Source organism: Protomyctophum parallelum (genome assembly GCF_964188405.1).
Source record: "Protomyctophum parallelum genome assembly, chromosome: 4".
NCBI classification, from domain to species: domain Eukaryota; kingdom Metazoa; phylum Chordata; class Actinopteri; order Myctophiformes; family Myctophidae; genus Protomyctophum; species Protomyctophum parallelum.
In genome coordinates, this window is record NC_139700.1 from 2,862,008 (window position 1) to 2,886,214 (window position 24,207).

At 43.6% G+C, this 24,207-nt stretch overlaps 2 protein-coding genes across 6 annotated transcripts; one reads left to right on the forward strand and one right to left on the reverse strand.

The window, feature by feature from the left end:
* Positions 1–1,241: 1,241 nt before the first annotated feature.
* Positions 1,242–12,658, reverse strand: ldhd (lactate dehydrogenase D). Its single transcript, XM_083762585.1, has 11 exons — positions 12,457–12,658; positions 11,760–11,872; positions 10,875–11,016; positions 10,636–10,777; positions 9,708–9,867; positions 8,528–8,727; positions 6,026–6,154; positions 5,759–5,886; positions 5,208–5,298; positions 3,804–3,915; positions 1,242–2,279 (listed from the first exon to the last, which is right to left on the reverse strand). The coding sequence occupies exons 1-11, from the start codon at positions 12,547–12,549 to the stop codon at positions 2,114–2,116; spliced, it is 1,476 nt and encodes a 491-aa protein (XP_083618711.1). The 5' UTR covers positions 12,550–12,658; the 3' UTR covers positions 1,242–2,113.
* A 548-nt stretch (positions 12,659–13,206) lies between these two features.
* Positions 13,207–22,959, forward strand: fam169b (family with sequence similarity 169 member B). 5 transcript variants are annotated; one of them, XM_083762436.1, is made up of 8 exons: positions 13,207–13,220; positions 13,469–13,617; positions 14,561–14,663; positions 15,010–15,095; positions 15,803–15,965; positions 18,663–18,845; positions 19,093–19,218; positions 21,465–22,959. In XM_083762436.1, exons 2-8 carry the CDS (start codon positions 13,480–13,482, stop codon positions 21,479–21,481), a joined length of 816 nt encoding a protein of 271 aa, XP_083618562.1. In that variant the 5' UTR covers positions 13,207–13,220; positions 13,469–13,479; the 3' UTR covers positions 21,482–22,959. The 5 variants fall into 5 exon arrangements, with proteins under 5 accessions (XP_083618562.1, XP_083618561.1, XP_083618560.1 ...); XM_083762435.1 differs by lacking the exon at positions 13,207–13,220 and adding an exon at positions 13,226–13,308; XM_083762434.1 differs by lacking the exon at positions 13,207–13,220 and adding an exon at positions 13,240–13,308 and having other exon boundaries at positions 13,466–13,617.
* The last annotated feature ends 1,248 nt before the right edge of the window (positions 22,960–24,207 follow it).

A 24,207-nucleotide genomic window follows, 5' to 3' on the forward strand; every position in this document is an offset into this window, starting at 1 on the left:
AAATATCAATTGGTATTATTAGTGCAGAGTTTAGAATTCTGTGAGGCTCTCCATCTAATGTGATTCACATGCCTGGCAGAACAGAATTCTGTCCTTAGTGACCTGCGAGGCCTTTACAAAATTGTTACACTGCTGCCACTTTGTGGCAGACAGATGTACTGCATAATTCATCTCTGCACATACAAATTAGGATCTCGTCAGCTCAAAGAATACATCCACCATGTTTACAATTACAATTATAGTAGCAGTTGCTCTTAAACAGAGCTACTCACAAAGTGCAAGATCAGAGTACATGACATGCACTGTAGTCATTTAGTCAACCAAAATATGATATGATAGAATACTTTATTGTCAGCTCACACTGAAATTTGTCTTGCAACCCAGCAGCCTTGTATGCAAACATATATGCAGTTATGCACACATTTGACAGATCAGCCTACTCCTGGTCAAACTCAGTCCTGATTAAGCCTCAAACTCCTGATTAAGCCTTAAAGCCTGCAAAGTCTGACCTTACTGACAGTACTATATGCTGGAACACCATGGGCTCCATTTTTGTCTCATCTTTCTAAAGCCACTATTTGGGGATTTAGGAGTGGGGAAAGGGTGTTCCCCTACTAAAGTTGGTATTTTGGTTACCTGTCTAAATCCCTTAAACACCTCCGTTACCCGTTATATTATGCATAGGTGTGGTTTGGGCGTTTCAATAATTAAACTTAACCAATCACCAGTCTTGGCTTTAAGAGATCCCTTAACCGTTGCCCATTAGTGGTAAATGGTAAATGGTGCATTTATATAGCGCCTTTATCCAAGGTGTGCATTACATTCACCCATTCACACACACATTCATACAACGATTGCAGCGCAAGCCATGCAAGGTACCAACCAGCACATCGGGAGCAATTTGGGGTTCAGTGTCTTGCCCAAGGACACTTCGACATGTAGACAGGAGGAGCCGGGATTCGAACCGCCGACCCATGGATCATTGGACGACCTGCTCTACCTCTTGAGCCACAGTGCTATATACTGTAGCTTCATAGCCGCTGCCCTGAAGTCTCTGCTGCAGCCCCCCCCCCTCCCCCACCCCCTCGTGCCGTTCTTTGCTTTTTCTCTACACGCAAGAACACTCGTCTTTTCATTGAGTCACAACTCGCTCAAATCAACAAAAAAAAAATCAATGTAAACTACGAAATTTTAGGGCTTTCATTTGGTATATAGTAGGTATAGTATAGTATACAATTATATAAACACAATGGCCAATGGACAAAGGAAGTGGCCGGCACTCGACTTCTGCTGATTATAGGAAAATTACAAAGAGATAGTAGAATAAGGAGAGATGAGGCAGCCTACTCTGTGGCTGCAGACATCTCCATTGAGGTGCGCGCAAACTAATTTGACACGGCTTACGGGTGCTTTTAAATTCCACTATCGACTTCCCAAATGTATGTGACCAAAATAGAAATTTAGGGGAAAGCGTGCCAACACGCCCATGACCACACCTCTAGGCGCAAATAGCGGTGTCTGCAAAAAATATAGCGGGTGATGCGGGACGAAAATACCATTAAGGGACAGAGAAAGCTCCTATATTCGTAATTTTCGGGCAGCGGCTGAATTGCCGGTAAAGGCTACGACAAAATTGGAGCCCCATATCTCCTTCCTGAAGGGAATAGCACATCTGTATACTCTCAGAACATGCACGTATCATACGTGGATGTATAGAGTCTCTGAAGTGAACAATCTTTAAACAAAATAATGTTCAGTTGTTGCAGCAGTTGTGACTTTAGGGCTACAGACAAACATCCATACCAGGCGGTACTACAGTACTGAAGAACACATCTAACTCATAATAACAGAAGTTAAAAACAAAAGAAGAATCAGTCTACTAGGACCAAATGATCTTAAACAGCGAAGGAAATAGATTTGTTGCTTTGTTTTCTTATCCACCAACATCAGGGTCAGCAGGGTAAGGACAAGTAAAGTAGCTTGTTGATTCGCTATTTTCACTACATGAAACCATCGTACGATGAACTATAAAATAAAAGCTTTGCCAATAGTGCACATTAGCTCCCAGGAAATTAAACTGAGTGCCTTTTGTGGGAGTTTTTGTGGACAAATGTTACAGAACCTTCCCAGGATTCATCAGGTTTTTGGGGTCGAGGGAGGCTTTGAGACCCTGCATGACTGCCATAGTCGAGGGTCCCATCTCCTCGCGTAGGAGCGCTCTCTTCCCCAAGCCAACGCCATGCTCGCCAGTACATGTACCGTCCATGGCCAGGGCTCGCCTACAAGAAGAAACATTTATTACTTCCATTTAAAGACCCTGCTGTGGAGTTTGTATGTTCTCCCTGTGTCCCCTAGGGTAGGTAGTGGTACCCTCACAAAAAACATGCAGTAATCCTGGTCTTTATACTGCCTCCCCCTGGTTAGGGGGGAGGCACCTGATGGAGGGTAAAGGGAATCGATTGGAATAACGTGTTCCTTCCACGCGCTACGTCCTACCGGGGAAACTCCCCCTCGACAGGTGATAAGAAGAGGCCTGCTCACTCCTCATGCGTTTACATGATTCTGAATCCATTCCAAGCAAAAAAACACTCCTTGGGCTAAAAACGGCCATAGCCGTCATCACAAATGTGATGCCAGCACACTATGGGCACATTTGGGCAAGTGGCTAAGGTCGTTTTTAGCCCAAGGAAGGTTTTTTGTGCAAAACTAATGCTTGGAATGAATTCCTAGAATGAAACCCTAGTTTAACATGTCGCATGCTACATAAAGCTTAAAGTCAATTTGAAAATCTTGCCTTAGGATGTTAATGGTATGGCAATAATATAAATCCCTATAAAACATTGCTCAATAGCGACAGCCGGTCAGCAAGTGGATTCAGGAATGTATGTATATAGACAATAGTTTAGGCCAATAAAAAAGACTGTACTCAGGTGAACACATTTTTATGGGTCCCTTTATTTTTTGTTTCCTATATTTTATTTACTGAATTATTATATTGTTTAAAAACATTTTCAAAATACATTCAGAAAAAAGCAAAACGTTTCAGGAATTAAAAACAAATTTCTATTTGATTTCAGTGTGATTTCATGAAGAAATCAAAGAAATATCAAAGATTTGGTTGGCGATAGGGCCTTTCTGTGTGGAGTTTGCATGTTCTCCCTGTGTCCCCTAGGGTAGATACCCTCACAAAAAAACATGCCGTAATCCTGGTCTCTAAAACTACCTCCCCCTGGCCAGCCGGGGCGCCTGATGGAGGGGAAAGGAACTGGTCGGAATAACGTGTCCCTTCCACGCGCTACGTCCGGCCGGGGAAATTCCCCTCTGTCAGGTGAAAAGAAGCAGCTTGGACTCCTCATGCATAGAAGGAGGCATGAGGTCAGTCCGCTGCCCCCCCAGGTTGGCAGAGGAAGTGTAGCGCCCAGGATTACATTAGATAATTGGCACTGGGTGAAAAGAAAACTGGGTTACAAAATCGTGGGATAAAAATTAAAAAAAAAAAAAAAAGAAATATCAAAGAAAGTTCATAAATGAGAAAACAAATGTTTCAAAAGTAGTAGAAAAGTAGTTTGGGTCCCGGGCAAACGTCTAAACTCTCTTTTGGGTCTTGACAAGAAAAGTTATGGAATCACTGATTGGAATCACTGATTACACCACCTCCATTGCATTTGCGAAAGGTAGTGTGTTGTAGTGCCGGTAATTGCAACAAGTGCCGGTAATTGCTATCAAAAAATGAAAACGAGAATCATATTCTTTTAGACGAGTAATAGTAAGAATAGGAAGATAAGAAAAAGAGGTCATACTACCTGGCCAGTCTCTCAGCGAAGAGGTGGACCCTGTGGACCTCGTCTTCATCACTGGGGTCCAGTACCATTATACAGTGGAAGTTACCATCACCTACATGCCCTGCTATGGGCCCTGCATGGTGGGAAGACAGACAGATGGACAGAAGTTACCTTCACCTACATGCCCTGCTATGGGCCCTGCATGGTGGGAAGACAGACAGATGGACAGAAGTTACCTTCACCTACATGCCCTGCTATGGGCCCTGCATGGTGGGAAGACAGACAGATGGACAGAAGTTACCTTCACCTACATGCCCTGCTATGGGCCCTGCATAGAGGCAGAAAGACACACGGACAGCAATCTTTACCGTATTTTCTCTCATAACAAGCTGGTCAGGCTGGTTTTGGGGGACCATGTTGGTCAAAATGCACTTTCAGCAGTTGGGTTGGCTCCCTTTAGCGGCCTGGTCAGTTCAACTTCAACTGAACATAGTGCATAACGTATATATCAACAGTGGCCCTGAATACCTTTGTAAAGCTTTTCAAAAGCACAGTGAAGTTCATTCCCATCTTACCAGAGCCAGCATAGCAGACCTGACCATGCCCAAGTTCACCACTGAAATGGGAAAACGTTTGTTTAGTTTAAGGAGGAGCAGTAAGCTGGAACGCGCTACCCCTGAATATATAAAGAGCATCAGCAGCCATCTCCTTTTTAGGGTCAAAGCATGGCTTTTAGAAAATGTTGCAGAATAGTATCATGTTTAAGTTATATTAGCATGTATTTATGATGTAGGCAGTGTAGCTCTTGATTGTATTATTTATTGATTTAATGTTTTCCTGTATGTATTTTGTTGCAATGTTGTTTGTCCCAGACCAAGGACCACAATGAAAACAAGTCGGAAAACTCTATTGTTTATCCTTGACGCTTCTTAGATGAACATGATGTAACTTGTTCTTCTTGCTTGACGTCTAATAAAATCAAATAAAGTCCGATCAGATCACTCAAAAAGAACCAGTGAATGTATTGTAATGACAACTGACTGAATCTGCACATTAACCATTCCATATTATCACTTTCCTGCTTTTACAATGTAATAGTTAAACTACATGTAATAAGGATCTCACTGTTGGTGCCTGGGCTGAATCAAAGACTAAGGAGATTTACATCACACTAGGGTAAGACCAAAAGGCTGTTACTCATTATTAGTCCCCATGTCCCCCTGTGTGAATTCAATTATTTACTAATTAAAGACACAGCTTGAAATAGAGCGTGATCCTTGCTAAAAGCCTTGCTAAGTTAGCAGAGAGACCCGTCTATTCACTGTGTGTAGACTACTACTAGGGACCTCTTCACACCCCATCGCACCACACACACAGGTTGATTTGTACTGTATATTAATGTATTGCTTTAGCGACTCCATTTACCTGTGAGTCTGTTCCGCACCAGGTCTGCCTTAGTCTCCACGATGATCTGAGGCAGACAAGAGAGAGGAACGCACACATCTGTGGAGTAGGCCTGCAGGGCAGGCACGCACGCACGCGCACGCACGCACGCACGCACGCACGCACGCACACACACACACACACACACACACACACACACACACACACACACACACACACACACACACACACACACACACACACACACACACACACACACACACACACACACACACACACACACACACGTAAGGTCACTGACTTAGATTAGCATCATTATTATCATTTATATTTCTCAATATTCAAAGAATTTCATTTAAGTAAGATACTAATTTGGTCCACAATGGCTGTGGTATCAGTAATACCAGTCTGCAGCTGAAGTAATTATCTAACATTTTGTGATTGTTAGCTACATCTGTCTGTCTGTCTGTCTGTCTGTCTGTCTGTCTGATTAATGAAAAAACATGAATCTACCCAACATTATTGTCATTACCTTTCTAGTTTTTACTAGATTTTGGCCTTAAGTCCCTTACCTGACAGCCAGGTCTGAGTGACAACGCAGCGTACCAGGCATCGTGGCGCGCCTTCCAGAGTCGGTTACGTGTTTCTGTGTCTCGTGCCCACTGGAACTCTGAGCCACCATTAAACCGAGTGATCTCCTCTACACACACGCACACGCACACGCACACACGCACACGCACACGCACACACACACGCACACACACATGCAAAATGTAATCTTATTTGAATTACAAACAAACACAGACACAAATGAGAGAAACACATACAGACCTACACACCTGTTGTGTTGACCTGCTCCTCGAGACCTTTCTCTGTGCCGTGAAATTCCAGGAAGAGAGTTGGAGCAATCGGGTAGGACAGAGAGTTGAATGAGTTGCATGCACCTATCATCACGTCATCCAGGAACTCTGGAAAACACAAAATAAAAATAAATGTATTTTATTTTTTTGGGATTCCATTCTACTCTCCACCCCCTGCCTGTGCCAGAACGTAAAAATCCGTCTTTCTTTAATGTAATTTAATCTGGTAATAAAAAGTATGTTTGGGGGGGGGGGGGGGGGCTTGGATCCGATGTGCTCGCTCGTACACTTTGTACTCATTTTTCTGCTCAAAATGACGATCGCATTTTCTTTCACCAGGAAAATACCTTTAGTAACCGCCGGTTCTTTAGTTATGGGCCGTAAATCTGTTTACATTGAGGCTAAAGGAGTTTTCACACTTCTGGTTCATTTCTGGTTTTATCGGTCTCCTAGCATCCTAGCGCCATTCATACGTTGGCAAAGAGCGAGCGTGAGTTAACGCAATCAATGAAAACCCTGAAATGACGAGTTTACTCGTCGTTGGTGGTGAACCGCTGGATTTCAAATGACGAGTTAACTCTGCCAATAGCAGTGAATGTGTTTTAAGGTCAGTGGTTCCCAAACTATTTCATGTCAAGAACCACCAAATCGACACTCATTAGCCCGTGGACCCCCATTGGTATGCCAAGGACCCCCAAAAGAGAAGATTTGTACGATTCTAACACAAACCAGTGTTACGGTGAAGTTATGGACAGGTGGGGCTCAAAAGCCTGGAAAGGAAACCTGCCTAGGAGAAGAAAACTCCAAAATTAAACCTCCACTGCCTTGTGGCAATACCCTACATACGGGATAGGCTTCAGGAGTCAACCCCAAGGACAGGAGCTGGAGTCCCTATAGGCGCTCCGCGGCTATTTTGAGCAACGTTCCGGCAACTCCTGCGACAACGTCGGTGCCAAGTTGTATTGGCTTCTGCTCTTCTGTTGGATCCCACCAGTAGAGTGGAGAGGGGGGACCTGCAAAGTGGGTAATTGCTAAATGCTGTATGATCCTATCACACATTGAATACTGTTTCACAAACTGGTCTTGCACAGGTGTGACTGCTCTCAAACCCATAGAACAGCTCTACAAGAGTGCGCTCAAAGTGTTTGACAGGAAGCCCCGCTCATCTCATCATCACTCCTCCGGAGTCTGATTTTTCTTTCATATACAAGACCCTACATGGTCTGTGCCCGCCCCCCCCCCCCCCCCCTAAGTGAATTCATTAAACGAAAGCCCGATAGGGGAATCAGTACCAGAGCCACCACTCGAGGAGACTGCGAAGTGCAACATTGGGCCAAAATGTCCTCTCAGTACAGGGCAGTAGCATGGAATGGCCTTCCTCTGCGTATAAGGGATTGTGCTACATTTCCCTCTTTTAAATACAATCTGAAAAAATGGTTGCTTGAAAACCAAAGCTGCAACCATTCATGATTATTTCTTTTTTATGCTGTGTTCCCTCTGTAATGTTATGTAAATGTATTCCACTGTTTGACTGTCTGTTTTTTTCCGCTTTGTGTTTCCTGTGAGGACTGCGGATGAAAATTAGCAACTGTGCTATATCCGGTGTATTTACGTCCATGTGACGTCCATCAATATGCATTGTTCCTGTCCAAATATACAAATAAAGTAAAGTAAATGCGAGGCACCGACGGTGGGAGAGATTGTGAAGTCTCGACTGAACAGCTACCGCCCGCCTAAGCTGGGCAGCCCCCAGTCAGAAAGGTGCTGTTCCGCCAACACAGTCCACTTGCTTCACTGGGTGCGTGAAGCTTAAGGTTATACCTGACAGGTGGATGGAAATCCTGCACCAGGCCGGACAAAAATCTGCAGAAAGGAGAGCTATAGGCGAAAGGCACCTCAGTCGGCGTCAGCGGGCGACGGCAGCGCATTCAAATGCCATCACTGCCAAAGAGACTGCCTCTCACGTGTTGGGCTGCTCAGACACACAAAGCACTGTTCGCTCGGCACCACCTGATCCAAATCCAAGTGCGCGTGTGCCATGGTCTCTCGAGACTGAAGGCCGCTACTACTATCCTCTGGGACCCCCGATTCATATTGTAAAATCAATGTTAACCCATTCTGACCGGGCACCCATTTTGGTGTTAGCATCGTGTTGTGCTTTAGCTATTGAAAAATAGCAGATCTACAAGCTCGTATCGCGCCACCGAGTGGCGCGATACGAGCTTGTAGGTCTGCTATTTTTGAAAAATCGAAGAACGACTGACATAGAAACATAGCTTTTTCAGAAAACTGTCAGGATGTAGAAGACGTTTATAGAATCTGATCTCAGGTCAGAATGGGTTAATTGAGTGTACAAATGGAACCAAATGGACCCGTTATAGTTACAAACCCATAAGGCTCCATTTGGTTCCTAACTATCTGGGGACCCCCTGGAACTCTCTCAAGGACCGCCTGACTTTGGGAACCACTGGTCCGTCTCACCGATGCGAGCGATGGGCACCCCGGCCTGCAAGACCTGCACGGTGCTGTCCACGGCGGCCTGGACCGAGGGGAAGGAGCACACGGCGGACACCAGGGCCTCCGGGACGCCGTACAGCCGGAGCGTGGTCTTGGTGATGATGCCCAGCGTGCCCTCCGACCCCACAAACAGGTTGGTGAGGTTGTAGCCCGCCGACGTCTTCCTGAAGGACCGGAGGAAGAGACAGAGAGAGAGTGCGATGAAGGAGGCCGAAATATCGGGATCTGGGATCTGAGATCTGAGAGTGCCTGGATGTTTTAGGGCTGCAACTGTGGATTCATTTCGTAGTGATTCTTCCATCGATTGCTTTTTTGATTCATAGGATGATGGAGAGGCAAGCTTTTTGATACTTTGTTTTGTCTTTATACTGTATATCAAATCTTCTCTCGTTCGTGGTGGTCCCTGGCATAAAATATTTTCAAATGTAGTATAAGTATAAGTATAGTACAGTATACAGTATAAGACATTTTACACTCGGTTGCATGCTGAAAATAGCAGATCTACAAGCTCACAACGCGTCACGCTGCGCAGCGTTGTGAGCTTGTAAATCGGCTATTTTCTATAAAAAAGATTATCCCACGATTTTTGTAACCCATTTTTCACCCCTGTGTCAATTATCTAATGTGATCCTGGGCTCTACACACCCTCCGTCAACCTAGTCCCCATATATGGGGGACAAGGGGAGAGAACATGCAAACTCCACACAGAAGGGCCCTTTCGCCAACCCCGCCTCGGGTGTGGGCACTGATGACACGGAGGAGGAAACACGCCGCCAGCGGAAATCGAACCCAGGACCTTCTAGCTGTGAGGCGACAGCACTACCAACTGTGCCACCGTGCCCCCAGATCGGCTATTTTCAGCAAGTGAAATCAGTCATCACGGCATCAAGGCCCGCCAAAACACATTTTAGTCGACTAAATCACCTGTAGATTTAGTTGACTAAAATCTTATGACATTTAGTCGACTAAAACTAGACTAAACACTAAAACATTCCAGGTGACTAAAATGTGACTGAAACTAAAATGAAAACTATTCAAGAGACTATGACTAAAACTAAAATCAAAATGTGTCTGCCAAAAACAACACTGGAGAGAACCAATGCTGTAAGCCATGTGCTCCTACTACACAGACATTGAAAGCTACCTGGTTCGTCTGCCTTTCCCAGCAGTATGTATGATGGTTCCATCTGCCAACACCACCTCCAGGTTTAGAGTGTTCTCTCTCATGGTACCGTAACGCACTGCATTGGTACCGGATGCACTGGTGGCTGCCATGCCGCACAGAGACGCATCTGCTCCCGGGTCTGAGCTCAAAAACAAAACATGAATCATGACTATTTGTTATGTATTTGATGTATTACCATGTGTTGTTCTTGCTACTGTAAGTCGCTTTGGATTAAGAGCGTCTGCTAAATGGCTACATTGTAGCAGAACAAGTGCTCAGGATTTGTACTAGGACAAATTGGGAATAAAATAACATATAGCCATTGTTCCTACTTATATTGATCACAAATGACCCTCATTGCCCTCATTGCATAGAGCTACTTAACCCATTCTGAACGCTAACCCATTTTGGTGTTAGCATCATGTTGTGCTTTAGCTATTGAGAAATAGCAGATCTACAAGCTCATAGCGCGCCACCGAGTGGCGCGCTACGAGCTTGTAGGTCTGCTATTTTTGAAAAAAATCGAAGAACGACTGACATTTTTAGAATCTGATCTCAGGTCAGAATGGGTTAATCAGACCAGTGTGTGTCCAGTGGAAACCTTGTATGAATCTGATCTGGGTTAAGGCCCATGCATACACACCAGTGTGAAGTGAGGGGTGCTCTTATCATCGTACATCATCCATTCATTGTCAATGGGAATCTTGTGTAGGATTGTTTTTTAGATTTGTTCATCTACATAATATGTAAATTCTCCGTTCATTGTCAATGGGAATTTAATGTTTGTGTAAGATGAAAATCTACACTAATAGCTGAATATAGGAGGGGCTACGCTACTGAATATAGGAGGGGCTAGTGCACCTAAAATGCACCTTTGATGTCTACGTGTGCACACGATGGGACTGACCTACTGGAAACCACAGGCCCGTGTCTCGGAGGTAGGAGTTGAGAGCCTTGCGCGTCACACCGGGCTCAACCGCCACGTCAAAGTCTTCTGGGTGGAGGTCCAGGACCTGGTCCATGCTCCTCAGACTGAAACAAACACCACCCTGCATGCATGGGGGAAGAGAAGCAACCGCTCCTTCAGGGAGGTGTACAATACCACTCAGGGGTGCATACATTTTTTTATATAAAGTTCTCTCTCACATGCAAAGCGCCAACCCCTCCCTCTAGGCCTGTTCCAGTACCAAAGGGTATAATGGGGAGTGAATGTTGATGGCAGATCTTGGCCAGGTGGCTGACCTCCTCAACACAGCGAGGGAACACCACCACATCTGGAGGACGACACCTGGACGGGAGTGCAAGCAGACATTCAGAATATGTGTCAGTTGAGCTGCATACGTGTGTAAGGCCGGCGGGGTTGCAATGAATCATTCCTTTGCGTGTACTAGATAAGACACGTCTTTATTTGTTTGTTTATTTCACTTCAAAAATAATTTAAGAATTGTAAAGAAAAGAGCCAGTAGGCTTGGGTGAGGTGCTGGAGCTAGCCCCTTTCGGGAGCCTCGGTTACCTTTTCTGTATTTTGGACAGCGGTACCCTATAGGGTCTCTTGAAAGTTAATCCACTCTCCAAAGGACACAGCTGTACCACTGTCTGGTCACGGACACCTGTGGCGTCGCTTGAGTGTTTCAAAGATAAATAGAGTAGGAGTAGGAGACCGCGGAAATGTGTGCGAAGTGCCAAGTATTTTTAAACTATTTTTGAAGTTTTGGCTTCTCTGAAATTCTCTCTTCCTCACGTCCCGCCTGCCTCACCACGACTGGCTAGCATGCACAGCCTAGTTACTGCCTCTGATTGGCCAACTGCGTACATGCTGGATGTTTTTAATGCGGTTGTGTCGTGGGTTACTCCTGTTATGGCCCAATCTTTATAATTAATTTAAGAATAAAATAAAATAAGAAGGGGACATGTTTCCTCCTTAAAACTGTGTTTCTAAAATGTCTGGGCCCAGGGGAAATATTGAATAGACCCAGCTTAATAGGCAGACCTTAATGGAAAGTATATTTATTTAGTGAGTCAGAGACAAACCTGTGCTTAGACTCATCTTTGCCATGCTGTTCTCTTGCGGCTTCCCCCAAAGTCACACCATCCTCGCCACACACAGACCTGAATGCAGAGACCACCTTCTCCAGACCATTAACCTGTACACGGTGCGCACGCACACGCGCACACACGCACACACACACACACACACACACACACACACACACACACACACACACACACACACACACACACACACACACACACACAAATGTATTATTATTTTATATTTATAAACCACCAAAACCAAACCAAAAGCACATTAATTGTCACACCTTGAAAGGAAATATGAAGTGACAATTTGAGAATGTAGAATAAATGTAGTTATCTGTTATCTCTCCTATGGTATCACATCAATACAGCATGGAATTGTGGGCTAAATCTGATCCAACACAACAAAATATCAGAGGTTTTCTAACTGTGTATTATTTCATGGTTTTTCTTTTGTGTATGTCTTTAAATGTTTTGATAAATTGAAAATGGAGGACCCTGATGTAAACAAGTCTTAGTCTTTTCTGGTTTTTAGCAGTTTTTGTATTGGACTGTAACCCTTCTGCAATATATGAATACAATGTTCAATCAATCAATGCTGAATAAATAATGGATCTTGACGTGACAAAGGTTGAAAACCTGCACTGCCTTATATAATGAGTATAAGACATGCAACAGTGTAGACACTTACTCCTGCAGAATGTTGGTTTTGGATATTTCGACATTGCATGAGACGAGGCAGGTGAGGTAGCAAGCGACACGTCGATGTCAATGAAGCGGTCATTGTAGCAGGTTATGTTATGTGACTATTTGTTGTTAATACTGGCTTTGTATAACGGTTAATTTACAGAAGGTCATGCTGAACCATAGCGCTGAATTAACTTCCGAGTATGTAAACTGTCATCAAGGAAGGTGGAGTCTGTAGTGTTGACCAGCGTTGCCATGTCTGCTTATTTTAAGGAACCGTTGGGCTTCTTTTTCTGTAAAGTTGCTTGTAAATATTGGACTGATATATGGAAACTAAAGCCTGCATGGTGACGGGCTACGTTTTTTGGGGCTTGCCTTGTTTCCTAAATGTTGTTCAAACGCACAAAAACCAGTGATTCACAATGTCCAAGTTACCCCCAGACAGTCCCAGATGAAAGGACCCTACATAATGTTGTGTCAGCTATTCAATGTACCAGCTATACCAGATTTGTCACTTTCCCCCCCAAAAAATAGCCGATGTGTGGTCTTTTATTTGTCTTGTTTTCATCATAGACCTGGCTGCTTATTTATTCCACGCAGTCTGGCAACACTGCTGTTGACACCGTGCGTTGACACCGGTTGACACGTGCTTGCTACAGTACAACCCCGTTTGGTTGCGGTTCCTCTCTCTGAGCACAAGATGGCGCTGCAAGTCAAAAAGTAAATACAGCCTATAGCGCCCTGGACTGCAGGAGTCACATGGAAAAAGTAGTAAACAAAACAAAACAGGGAAGTGAGAGTGACAGGCATGAAAACCTTTGATCGGGGTATTTACTTGGACTATTATTCAGTTAAAGTAAGTTATTAACAGCGTGCAATGGATTTCTTATAAGCCTAACGAGTAGGCCTACGATGTAGAATTGTTGTACGGTCTGCAGTGTCATGCACTAGCCCTAGAACGGCTCTTGTTGTTTCATGATCGCCACTTTGCTTCTTGGTGTTCTCTGTCACAGCAGGCCCAAGTAACATGGTGTATCCCGTAGACCACCTGCCATATCTGGATTCCAGTGAACTGACCTCAGCTTCTGAGCAATATCTTTCTACTTTGCAAACACAATCAGTAGCGCAGCATGACTATACATGGATTGAAACATTTCACTCAAAGGTACCAGAACATTGATTGATTGATTGATTGATTGATTGATTGATTGATTGATTGAAATATTTATTAACAGTTTGCAGAATTTACAGTACATTTCAAGCACAAACGCAATACAAAGACTGTTAACTGTGAGTGGACGACCCAATTAAGCATTACACTTGTTTACAACAGGGTCCACATTGTTTAATTCATCAAAACATTTAGAGACATACAAATAGACATTTCTATGTAGCTAAAGAACAGAACATAGGCCTATAGTCCTATTGCTCCAACTTCAGTTGATTGTATTTTATAGGTTATAGTTAGTATTCAATGAATAGCCTATAATAAAGTCAACTGTTCGTATTGTGAGAGGCATACTGGCTGAAAACCGGGCCAAATATGCGCGCAACTTGAGGCAATATCTATATCCATATCTACTAATCAAAGTCTAATAATGGCAATGGAAAATGAAATAAATATATATATTAAAGGTATATTCAGTGAATATATTTAATTAAAATATCACTTATTTTTTTGTTTTGTTGTGATAATCCTCTCTACTATAGAGTGTGCTGACCATATAAGGAGTTCCTCCCTGTCCCCAGTTAACCCCTGGGGGTCAAAAAACCGTAGGTTTCGTTTTTGGCTCTGTATCCTGATTGGATGAAAGGCTTAGGTCCCAGCCAAAAACGAAACCTAAGGTTTTTTGAGTGAAATCACTGAATATACCTTTAAAGGTTCCAAAACCTTTTAGCTCTGGGCCCAAATGACTGAAAATAACAGATTTACAAGCCCAAACATGGGTCAAAACCGGTCCCAACCCACTGTTTGGGAAACAGGCTATACCCATCTGAGCTCTCTCCATGGTGCTTCATTCTCCACTGTCATCTAGACTCTAACGAAGCACCTTCAGATTCTATAGCTGTAGTAGATGTTAGAGCTACTGAAAGCTTTTTGTTTTCAGGTGGAGGTAACCGGACATAATGTCAGCAGGTTGCTGCTGTTTGAAGATAACCAGCTTGACTGTATACTCCCAGCACTAAAGGCCCCTGGTGACCATGCTCAAGGTTAGGACTACAAGCATGCAGACACGCAGCAGCACACATGTTGCACATTCAGAGTACACAAACTCAGGGCGGCAGTGGCTCAGGGGTAGAGCGGCCGGATGGCAACCGCGAGGCTCCCAGTTCGATCCCGGGCTCCCCCAGAGTTAGTGTCGAAGTGTTCTTGAGCAAGACTCTGTCTGAACCCCTAATTGCTCCCGATGTGCAGGTTGGTGCCTTGCATGGTTTCCTCCGCCATCACCCATCTGTGTATGAATGCATATGAATGGGTGAATGTAATGCACAATCAATGTGAATCTATATAAATGCACCATTTACCATTTATATATTTTTTCTGCCTTCATTACAGTGGTGGCCCTGCGTCTAAATGGGAAGTGGTGGTCAGTAGATGATGTTTTGAGAACAACCAACAAATCCAGGAACGGCCTTGTCTTGGTAAATGTTGTGTATAGCATGTGCACTGGGTAGTGCACAAATGTATTTGTCATCTCTACACCACAGTCATCTCTACACCTTCTCGTGAGGTGGAAAGTGTAATGTATTCGAAAACGGGGGGCCAATACCAATAGTCCGACATATGTGTGTGTGTGTGTGTGTGTGTGTGTGTGTGTGTGTGTGTGTGTGTGTGTGTGTGTGTGTGTGTGTGTGCGTGTGTGCGTGTGCACGCGCATGTGTGTGTGTCCTCCAGATTCTGTCCAAACATCCCGCAAATCGTTACACAGTATCTCATGTGTTCAAAACGAATCTGTCCAATATTTCATATTCCATCATAATTGGCTAAGGCTAACATTGGCTTTCAAAGTTTGCAGGATTGGCCCGTTTTGAACAAAAAGCCTCAAATCATGAACACAGCATGCAATTTATGTGAAATCTTTCACAGACTTTCCTACTAGGCTGAGGAATATATCCCAGGTGGATTTTTGCAAAACACATTTTTGGAACAAAATGCCTCAAATCATCCAATTGCCATCCAAGGCATAGGCCTAAGAAGAAATGGCACCCTTTTCACCTCTTCCACCTGACCTGGCCTGGTGGAGACCTGTGTCCCGAGGGGCACTTTATCTAGTTATAACTTACTGAGCACTGTCTAGAACTCTGTCTAGAACTTGTGTCTTGTTGTAAACCATTTCTGCGTATCCCAGGTGCAGGCTTTGGTGGAGAGGGTGATTCTGTTCCTGCTCAGCCAGGTGGTGGAGAAGGCTCCAGAGGAGGAGGCTCTGTTCAGCCCTCACTCCAGCAGAGAGCATGCTAAACTGCTGTGGAGTAACGGAGAGGCTGTGGGGTTCTATACCATCAAACAGAAAGGTAAGGGGGAAGGAAATGTGCTGGAGGAGGAGGAGAAAGGGACACACAGTGGAGATGGAGGACACGGACCACTCTACAAACAAATCTAGGGTAAAACTCGGGCAGTAAAGGCACACCTTGGCTGCCTTTGCATGTAGATAACAGCAGACAATGAATCAAGAGCGTTTGTTTGTCAAGGTACAAGCAGCGACATGTTGGCGTGGCATATGCTCCACAAGATTCATCCAATTTGCATCTGCAATCTGCTTGTATTAAACAACGTTAAACTCACAAACATTGCAGCTGTAAGGCCAATCTTGAATTATCCTCTTTCAAACAGCAAAGCTTTTGTTTCATAAAAATCCGCCGTAGACATGTTATGAGCTACTTTCTGGCCAAAATATTCCTAGAATATTCCGGAATAGAATATTAGAATAGAATAGAATAGAATATTCCGTCAATATTCTATGTCAATAACTGCTGTCCAGTGCTATAGTCCAGGTTCTTTCTGACAGTATACCATAATTATTCCCTGCACGACATGCGCATATACTGTATAGGCTATACGCTCGTGGTCAATGGATGAAATGATTAGCAGACGGTATACACATTTTTCTTTTTTTAACTTTGGCACAGCAGACTACATAATAGTGTATAACGGTAGACTACACCACTGCTGCGGTCCATCTGTATTGAATAAAGCTGCGAGGGAATATTGGGACCCACAGTCGCATGTTAAGATTACAAGACACTTACTTGGCCAAGATATAGCTTAGCTACAATGTGGAAAATCAAAACCATAAAACCTCTGTTACAGTCAAACATAATGTGGAGTCTCTGTCTTTACTGTCTCATATCATAACAGCCATAACCTATTCAGACGTCTTTGCATACGAGCCAAGAGCACTGCAGTATGTTCCCTGCCTTCTAAATCTCTATGCAGAAAAGAAAAAACATAAACATGAGTTTTCCGCATGTGTGCTACATGCGGAAAACACATTCAACAGGGTGACCCCCCCTCTCGCCTGTTCTACTCCTCTGTTTTTTGTTTTTATGATTTATTTCAAATACTAGGCTATGGTACATGTTCTACTCCTGTTTTTTGTTTAGATTTTATGATTTGTTTCAAATAGGCTATGGTACATATATCTAACAGAGAGACAGGAAAGGTGGGAGTGAGAGCAGGAAAGACATGCAGTGAAGTTCCTCGAGTCGGACTCGATTCGAACCACCAGGGTCAGCTGCAGGGGGTGCCCCTGAAGCCTAGTCTGTCAGCATTATTCCCCAACAAATAATGCTCACACCTTTCCCTGAGGCTATACAGAGCAGTCGGAGTCCGTAAACGTCTTACAGTTGATAGCAAAACAAGCAGTATGGAACGCTATAATGTAATTGTATTTATAAGTAATTCCATATGTTCCATAATATTGTGTCAATAATGATAATAAACATAATATACATCATCCATCCATCTTCAACCGCTTATCCGTAGTCGGGTCGCAGGGGCAACAGATCCACCAGACAGCTCCAAATTTCCCTCTCCAGAGCAACATTAGTGACTTCCTCCTGGGGGATCCCGAGACGTTCCAAGGCCAGTGAGTCGATTTGTTTCCTCCAACTGCGCCTTGGTCTGCCACGGTCTTGGTTCTGCCACATCAACAAAACAAGAATGAGTCAAGAATGAGAACAGTTTAACCGTTGTCCTAGTGCTTAAGGTGCTTAACGGTGTATAACCGAGGGGTGGCCATAGCTGAATGGTAGAGAGGCTGCCTTGTGCCTGGTGGTGTCTTTGATAATTCTGTGAGCTTTGCTGACACAACGTCCGTTGTTTTTGGATGGGGCAGGGAACTTCACATCCACTGATGCACTTGGCTGTCCACTCCACATGACCCTTTTCTTTGCTTTGTAGTTGAGGTCTGTGTAGAGTCCATACCAGATAGGATGGTAGCTTTGTAGAAGGCCAGCAGGACCATGTGGCCCTTTAGTCGCCTGAGAAAGTATAAGCGTTGTTATGCCTTACTGCCTTCTTCACCAAACTTGTTCAATGTTTTCATCCCAGGTGAGTTACTCGTGATGTGAACTCCAGCTGTAGGAATTTGAACTTCCTTACTCTCTCCACTGCGATACCACATTACTGCTATCCCCTATAGGTAGTTATGATTTTAGAATTAATTTAGATGCTGGTGACATTTCTTTCAATTCCCATGGTGCTAAACCTGATTCAAGCATTCTGTACATTTTGGGGCTATGCAATTACCTGGAGCAAAAAAGTCACAAGGGAGTTAGGGACAGCACAATTTGTTAGGAAACCAAAAAAGCATGAGATACCTAGGTATTAATATAATTCATATTATTATATTACTGGCATAATAAACACTTTTTGGTTTAACCCATTCTGACCGGGCACCCATTTTGGTGTCAGCATCATGTTATGCTTTAGCTATTTAAAAATAGCAGATCTACAAGCTCATATCGCGCCACCGAGTGGCGCGATACGAGCTTGTAGGTCTGCTATTTTTGAAAAATCGAAGAGCGACTGACATTTTTAGAATCTGATCTCAGGTCAGAATGGGTTCATCAGACCAGTGTGTGTCCGGCGGAAACCTCGTGTGAATCTGATCTCAGGTCAGAATGGGTTAACAGATTAAAATATGTGGTAAGTAACAGAAATCTATTTGCGTTGTACAATTCCCATGTTGTCTGACTGCCCTGTTACAGGTAGCTTGTGTGACGGCTGCACCAGTCAAAGCTACCTGCTCCCTGTCCTGGACACTGTCCTGGTGAGGAGCAGCCGGAGGAGGAGTGGTCTGGGACTACAGATGCTGGAGGACTTCTGCTACTCCTTCCCTACAGAGGAGGTGCTGGGAGTCAGCTCTCCCTTGTCACCGAGCATGGTCGCAGGTCAGTCTCGGTATAAAGCAAAAATGGTGTTCTCTGTGGTTTCAGGATGTAGAAAAAAACAAGTATTTGTCTTTTGTCTGCGATATACATTTGAGGGAATAATTTTTTGGATGGTGTTATGGCCTTTGTCCTGCGAGGTTTACTTTGTGTAATTAAACCTCTCCCTCCTTTGTAAAAAGAGCTCTGGCTCTATTGCTCGTCCTTCAAGAGGTTATGGGTTCATATCTCCTGGCTGTGTTTCCACCAGTGTGTAGGAAGTTTCTGCAAAAACACGAGGAGCAGAGAGAGCGCCTGTACGAAGTGGAAGCGCCCGGGGGCTGGGCTCAGCGACGGAACATCTGGCTGAGCATCCAGCTAGGCCGCTACCCATTCAGTAAGGCTAGCTTTAGCTACAGAGTATTTTCAGATTAAATCTACTAGGCCTTATTGTCAGTAGTTGTTTGTGATTTTCCATGTACTGGTAAATTTGAGGTCATTTTATTTGTGCCTGCACGGAAAATCCTTTTGCAGGGTCAGCGGCAAGGGCATTCCACATAAAAACACACAACTCAAAACACTAAATGAGAACATAATGTAGCAATTTTAAAAAACAAACAGCGTGCTGGGAAGATGTCATAGTCTTCTTCATGGTCTAGGTCTATTCTATATTCATTGTTCACTAAAGAACAGATGTGGACTGTGTGACTAAAGACTTCGGCATGGTCCTTAATTAATGGCTTGATTTCACATTGCACAATGCTTGGTCCAACCATATGGGAGGTAGACCTTTGTTAATCCCACACGGGACATTCTGTTTGAGCCACACCCAGCAGATGACTGCTCATTTGGCCATGATGAACGCTTGGGGAGGAGCTGTTGGGGGTTAAGTGTCTTGCTGGACGCATTTATTAAGTGGACCATGGGAGGTTGTGGTATCCATTTGTCAAGACTACATTTCTGTGCTAAGTCAGTTCGTCTCCAAGGCCAGCTGTCTTTGTTCGTGCACACACACGCACGCTTCCGGATCCGTCTATCAGCACCCGCCCATAGTCCATCAAGTCACAGGTTGGAGGTATTCTAAACAAAGCAATACTGAGACACACAGACCAGCTAATGATGCCTGGACATCACTAAATGCCACATGCACATACACACACATACACACACACACACACACACACACACACACACGCATGCACATGGACACATAAGGCCGGGGGGTGCTATTGAATAACACGGGGAGGCCCTGGACGTCTGGGTATGATGAACACACGCCAGAACAGCGTGCACGTGCATTTACAGTAATGTATGGACTTGAGTATATAAGGCCAGTCAAAGAACGATCTGGGCAGTCGGTTTCCCCCATTCCTCCTTCTCTCCCCAATGTAACTGGGTCATTCTCCCCGACGGACCTATGCTGTTTGCTGTGCTGTGTACTCTGAAATAAACATCAAGGAACATCATCTCGTCATGCACATTTACTCTCCTGTATGGTATTTTAATATACTACAAGGTTAACCTTTTGAGTTCTGATTACCCTCTCTAACAACTAAGCTACGCTCCGTCATTGCCTGTTAGTCTTGAACCATAGCTGGTCGTACATTAAAATCAACTTTTTCCTCCCTGAGGCCAAGCTCATTTCCGCCCGACTATATTTTCTTCAAAACATACCCTTTGCTTCTATTCCTACAGATTTCATGCAAAGATCACATAAATCATGTGCGATCAACATTTTCATATTCCATTCCACTTGGCTATGATTGGCACCCAGAGCAAAATAATTCACAAAATCACGACTATAATAGTGTCCCCAAATTCGAATTGAGAGGCCTCCAAAACACATTAGGCTTTCTCGGGGACACTTTAGGCTAGTTTGTGTACTACTTTATGACTGAAATATGTTTGAACTCTCTTGGTTTTGTATGTGGGGAATGGGGATTATCTGTTATGATTCTGTTATGAAAAGGGAAATGCGCGAAATCATTCTGGACCATAAAACGGGTTCCGCACGCACCTTGATAAAGGTCTATATATTGCTTTTGGTATGGGTGAAAAATTGGTTATTTTTGGAATATATATTAAAAATAAAGATCTATTGTGTTGATGGTCCATATAAGGTTTATGCTTTAACATTTAAAATAATCAATGAGCAGGAGAGAGTTTGCAGACGACTTGAATACCTGCCCATTTCTCCTAAGCACACCTGACCAATCACTGCAGAAAGTGGACATTTACACATTACACATTTACAAAAATGGCTTGACATTGATTGACCCGTCTGTCCAGGTGTGGTGGATGAGAAAAGGAATCCCATGTTGCCAGGGGACTCTGTTGAACAGAAGCCCCAACTAGCAGGCTGTACTGTGACCTGACATGCCTTGATGACATCTAGAATCTAACACCAAAACCATTCCTAATTGCATTCAATTACAAGAGTCTCAGAGGGTGAATGAATGCCAAACCGAAGCAAATTATCTCAGCCATGCGTTTCATGCTACGGTGTACATGGACACTAAACTTGCAAAATCTGAACATCTGTAATAATTACTCGCACAGTGATTAAAATACAGGCTTATGTAGGAAACTAAGTAGACACAGTGATGCAATGTCGTAATTACAATTGTTGTTTTTCTCTCAAAGAAATCTCAAGATGCTAGACAGGAAGCCGTCTCATCTGAGGACACTGGTGACTTTTACAGCACGCAAAGACTTCTGCCAATAGCAATAGACTCGCACATTAAGCTTTGGGACCCAAGCCAGGTCGGAAGTGCCCCGAGTGCAAAGCCTCCTACAACAGGATGTATCTCAGCTACCCATGTTGAATCCCAGAACATGTACAGTAGAACTCTATGTTCTCCAAGATTACGAGGCCCTCCAAAAAAAACACCAGCTGTCCGAACCTCCTGTGGACGTCTAGAATCGGAGTCATCGGGCTCTGCGGTAACCTATGGCGACTGCAGGCTATTCAAACCTCACTACACCTGGATCCGAAGAATCGCTATGATCTCTCAAAACGAGACGAGAGAGGGAGGAGTTGCTCAGATGTGTCAAACGACTTAGAATGACATTGAAGTAGAACATAGTCATAGAGGCTTGTGCTGTCAAGAACCACTTGAGCTGATTGAAAGTGGGAGAGTATGTCTGAGAGGTGAAAGTAAAGGAGTGTATACATACTCCAGTTTTAGGTGTTCATATTTAAAGCCATTGATGGAAAGCTACCATCATACATCACGTTGCTATTAAACCTCCCTATACCTCAATATGTAACTGTTTTTAATTTATGTTTTGTCTCATTGTCTATATAATATGTCTTTGCCTTACAAGATTTGTTTTGTGTTTTATACCTGCATGTCTTTAATTGTTTTTATATAATGTAATCTCGTCAGCATTGAAAATGAGGGAGAACCTCAATTGCTCTTTCGAGAATAAATAAAGGTTTCAATCAAGGTGATTGTCACCTTTTTAGGTGATAGCTTATCATCTAAAACGGTGAGGCCATCATACTCGCGGTGATGTCCTCAAGCATTATTGACCGCTCTAGTTCAGATATGAAACCCCTGTGCCTGCAAAACCAAGGGGACCGCCCACCCAACTTCTAGAATCAAGAAGACCAATCAGTGAACGAGGTGATAGCCCCAGAGTGAAAGGACTTGTCGGACAGTTAAAATAGAGAGATGTGGAGGTGTGTCAGGGTCCAAACGAGTGACGTAATGTTGTAGTTTTTATTTTTATTTTTATTATTACATTTTTATCTCACGATTTTTTCACCCAGTGTCAATAATCCTGGGCGCTACACTTCCTCTGCCAACCTGGGGAGGGCAGTGGACTGACCTCATGCTTCCTTATATGCATGAGGAGTCCAAGCTGCTTCTTTTCAACTGACGGGGAGTTTGTGGGGAGTGTGTGGAATGTGGAAGGAACACGTTATTCCAACCAGTTCCTTTCCCCTCCATCAGGGACCCCGGCTGGCGTTTTCTAACGTTTAGAAAACTACACCGCAGTGATAAGCTCTCCTCAAACTGGAGTAATAGACCTTATGTCTGACTGGTGAAAGTAAAGGGGTCCACAGAGGGGTTGTCATGTCCAACAACATTTTATATTAATAATTTGCACAATACACGGTTGTGCAATGTGTGTGTGTTGTGTGTGTGTGTGCTTCTAAAATGTTTTTCTTGCCTTGATCTCCTGCCTCCCCCTCTCTTCTTCCTTTGCTTTCTTGGAAAAGTAACACGATGGGAACTATGCACAAAGAATTTACTTGTAAAACTGTGTGTGACAATAAAGATTATTCTGATTCTGAATATGCCAATATCAGTAACAAAGGGCAAAGGTTACAGATAAACGTGTTTTAGTTAAATTAACAAACCAATAACCTTAGTGCACTGGTTCTTAAAGTCTGGGGACCCCCCAGGGATTCTAGGGGGTTCCCAGAACATTTTAAACACTTAAGACCCATATAGTCCAGTTTAGGTGATTAGGTGACCGACCACCACAGTGTTTGGTAAAACTACAACATGTAACACGCCGCGGCCACAGTGATAAGTGAGTCAGTGCTCACCCGAACACACCTGTTTTTACTAACCACCAACCTTTAATTATCACCTAAAACTAGAGTTTGAAAAGGCCTTTAATCCCTATTTTATTTTTTGGTTCAACAAGTGAGGTATATTTTTGAACGAATCTTGACAAATCGTATCTTATGACACAATAGATTTCATATGGGGCCGGGGGTCCAATACAAATTTGGGGCGACTTGACATGAAAGGAATATATAAGGACCACAATTTACAATTTAGGCATTTAGCAGACGCTCTTAATCCAGAGCGACTTACATTTAAGCAAGAACAAAAGCATGGGAATACATCACATAAAAGCATTTATCATGAAACATGCGTAAGCTAAGAAAGTAACAGTGGAATATCTATATAATGAAACTATACATACACTATACATATTTACTACTATGCTATACATATGTACTATGGCGTGCTATGACTATATACAATACAATTATAGTGCTGTCTACATAACATGCTATAAGTCTGTGTCAAATGCTATCTAAGCCAACAGAAATGCTATCTAAGGGGTTAGGGTAAGTGTAATCTGAGTTCCCAGAAGTTTTATTTAAGTGCTATGGGCCATGATGGAGTCTGAAAAGGTGGGTTTTCAGACTACAGACCACTACATACATTTGGCGTTCCTTGACATCATGTTTAAGTGGTTCTGAAACAATTAAGGTTCATGACAATTGCCCCTCAAATTAATACCTACTACTATTTAGCCATGGATCCACCATCTGAAAATATTCAGTGCCACTGCCAGCCATGCACACACACACACACACACACACACACACATTTTTACAAACACGTTTCACACCCGT

Coding starts and splice junctions, on each gene's coding strand:
- ldhd (XM_083762585.1), bottom strand. CDS start 12,549: ATGACCGCTTCATTGACATCGACGTGTCGCTTGCTACCTCACCTGCCT. Junction 11,017..11,759: donor AAAGATGAGTCTAAGCACAG/GTTTGTCTCTGA, acceptor ACTCCCGTCCAG/GTGTCGTCCTCCAGATGTGG. Junction 8,728..9,707: donor GGGAAAGGCAGACGAACCAG/GTAGCTTTCAAT, acceptor CCGGTCCTTCAG/GAAGACGTCGGCGGGCTACA.
- fam169b (XM_083762436.1), top strand. CDS start 13,480: ATGGTGTATCCCGTAGACCACCTGCCATATCTGGATTCCAGTGAACTG. Junction 15,966..18,662: donor CTATACCATCAAACAGAAAG/GTAAGGGGGAAG, acceptor GCCCTGTTACAG/GTAGCTTGTGTGACGGCTGC. Junction 18,846..19,092: donor GTCACCGAGCATGGTCGCAG/GTCAGTCTCGGT, acceptor TGTTTCCACCAG/TGTGTAGGAAGTTTCTGCAA.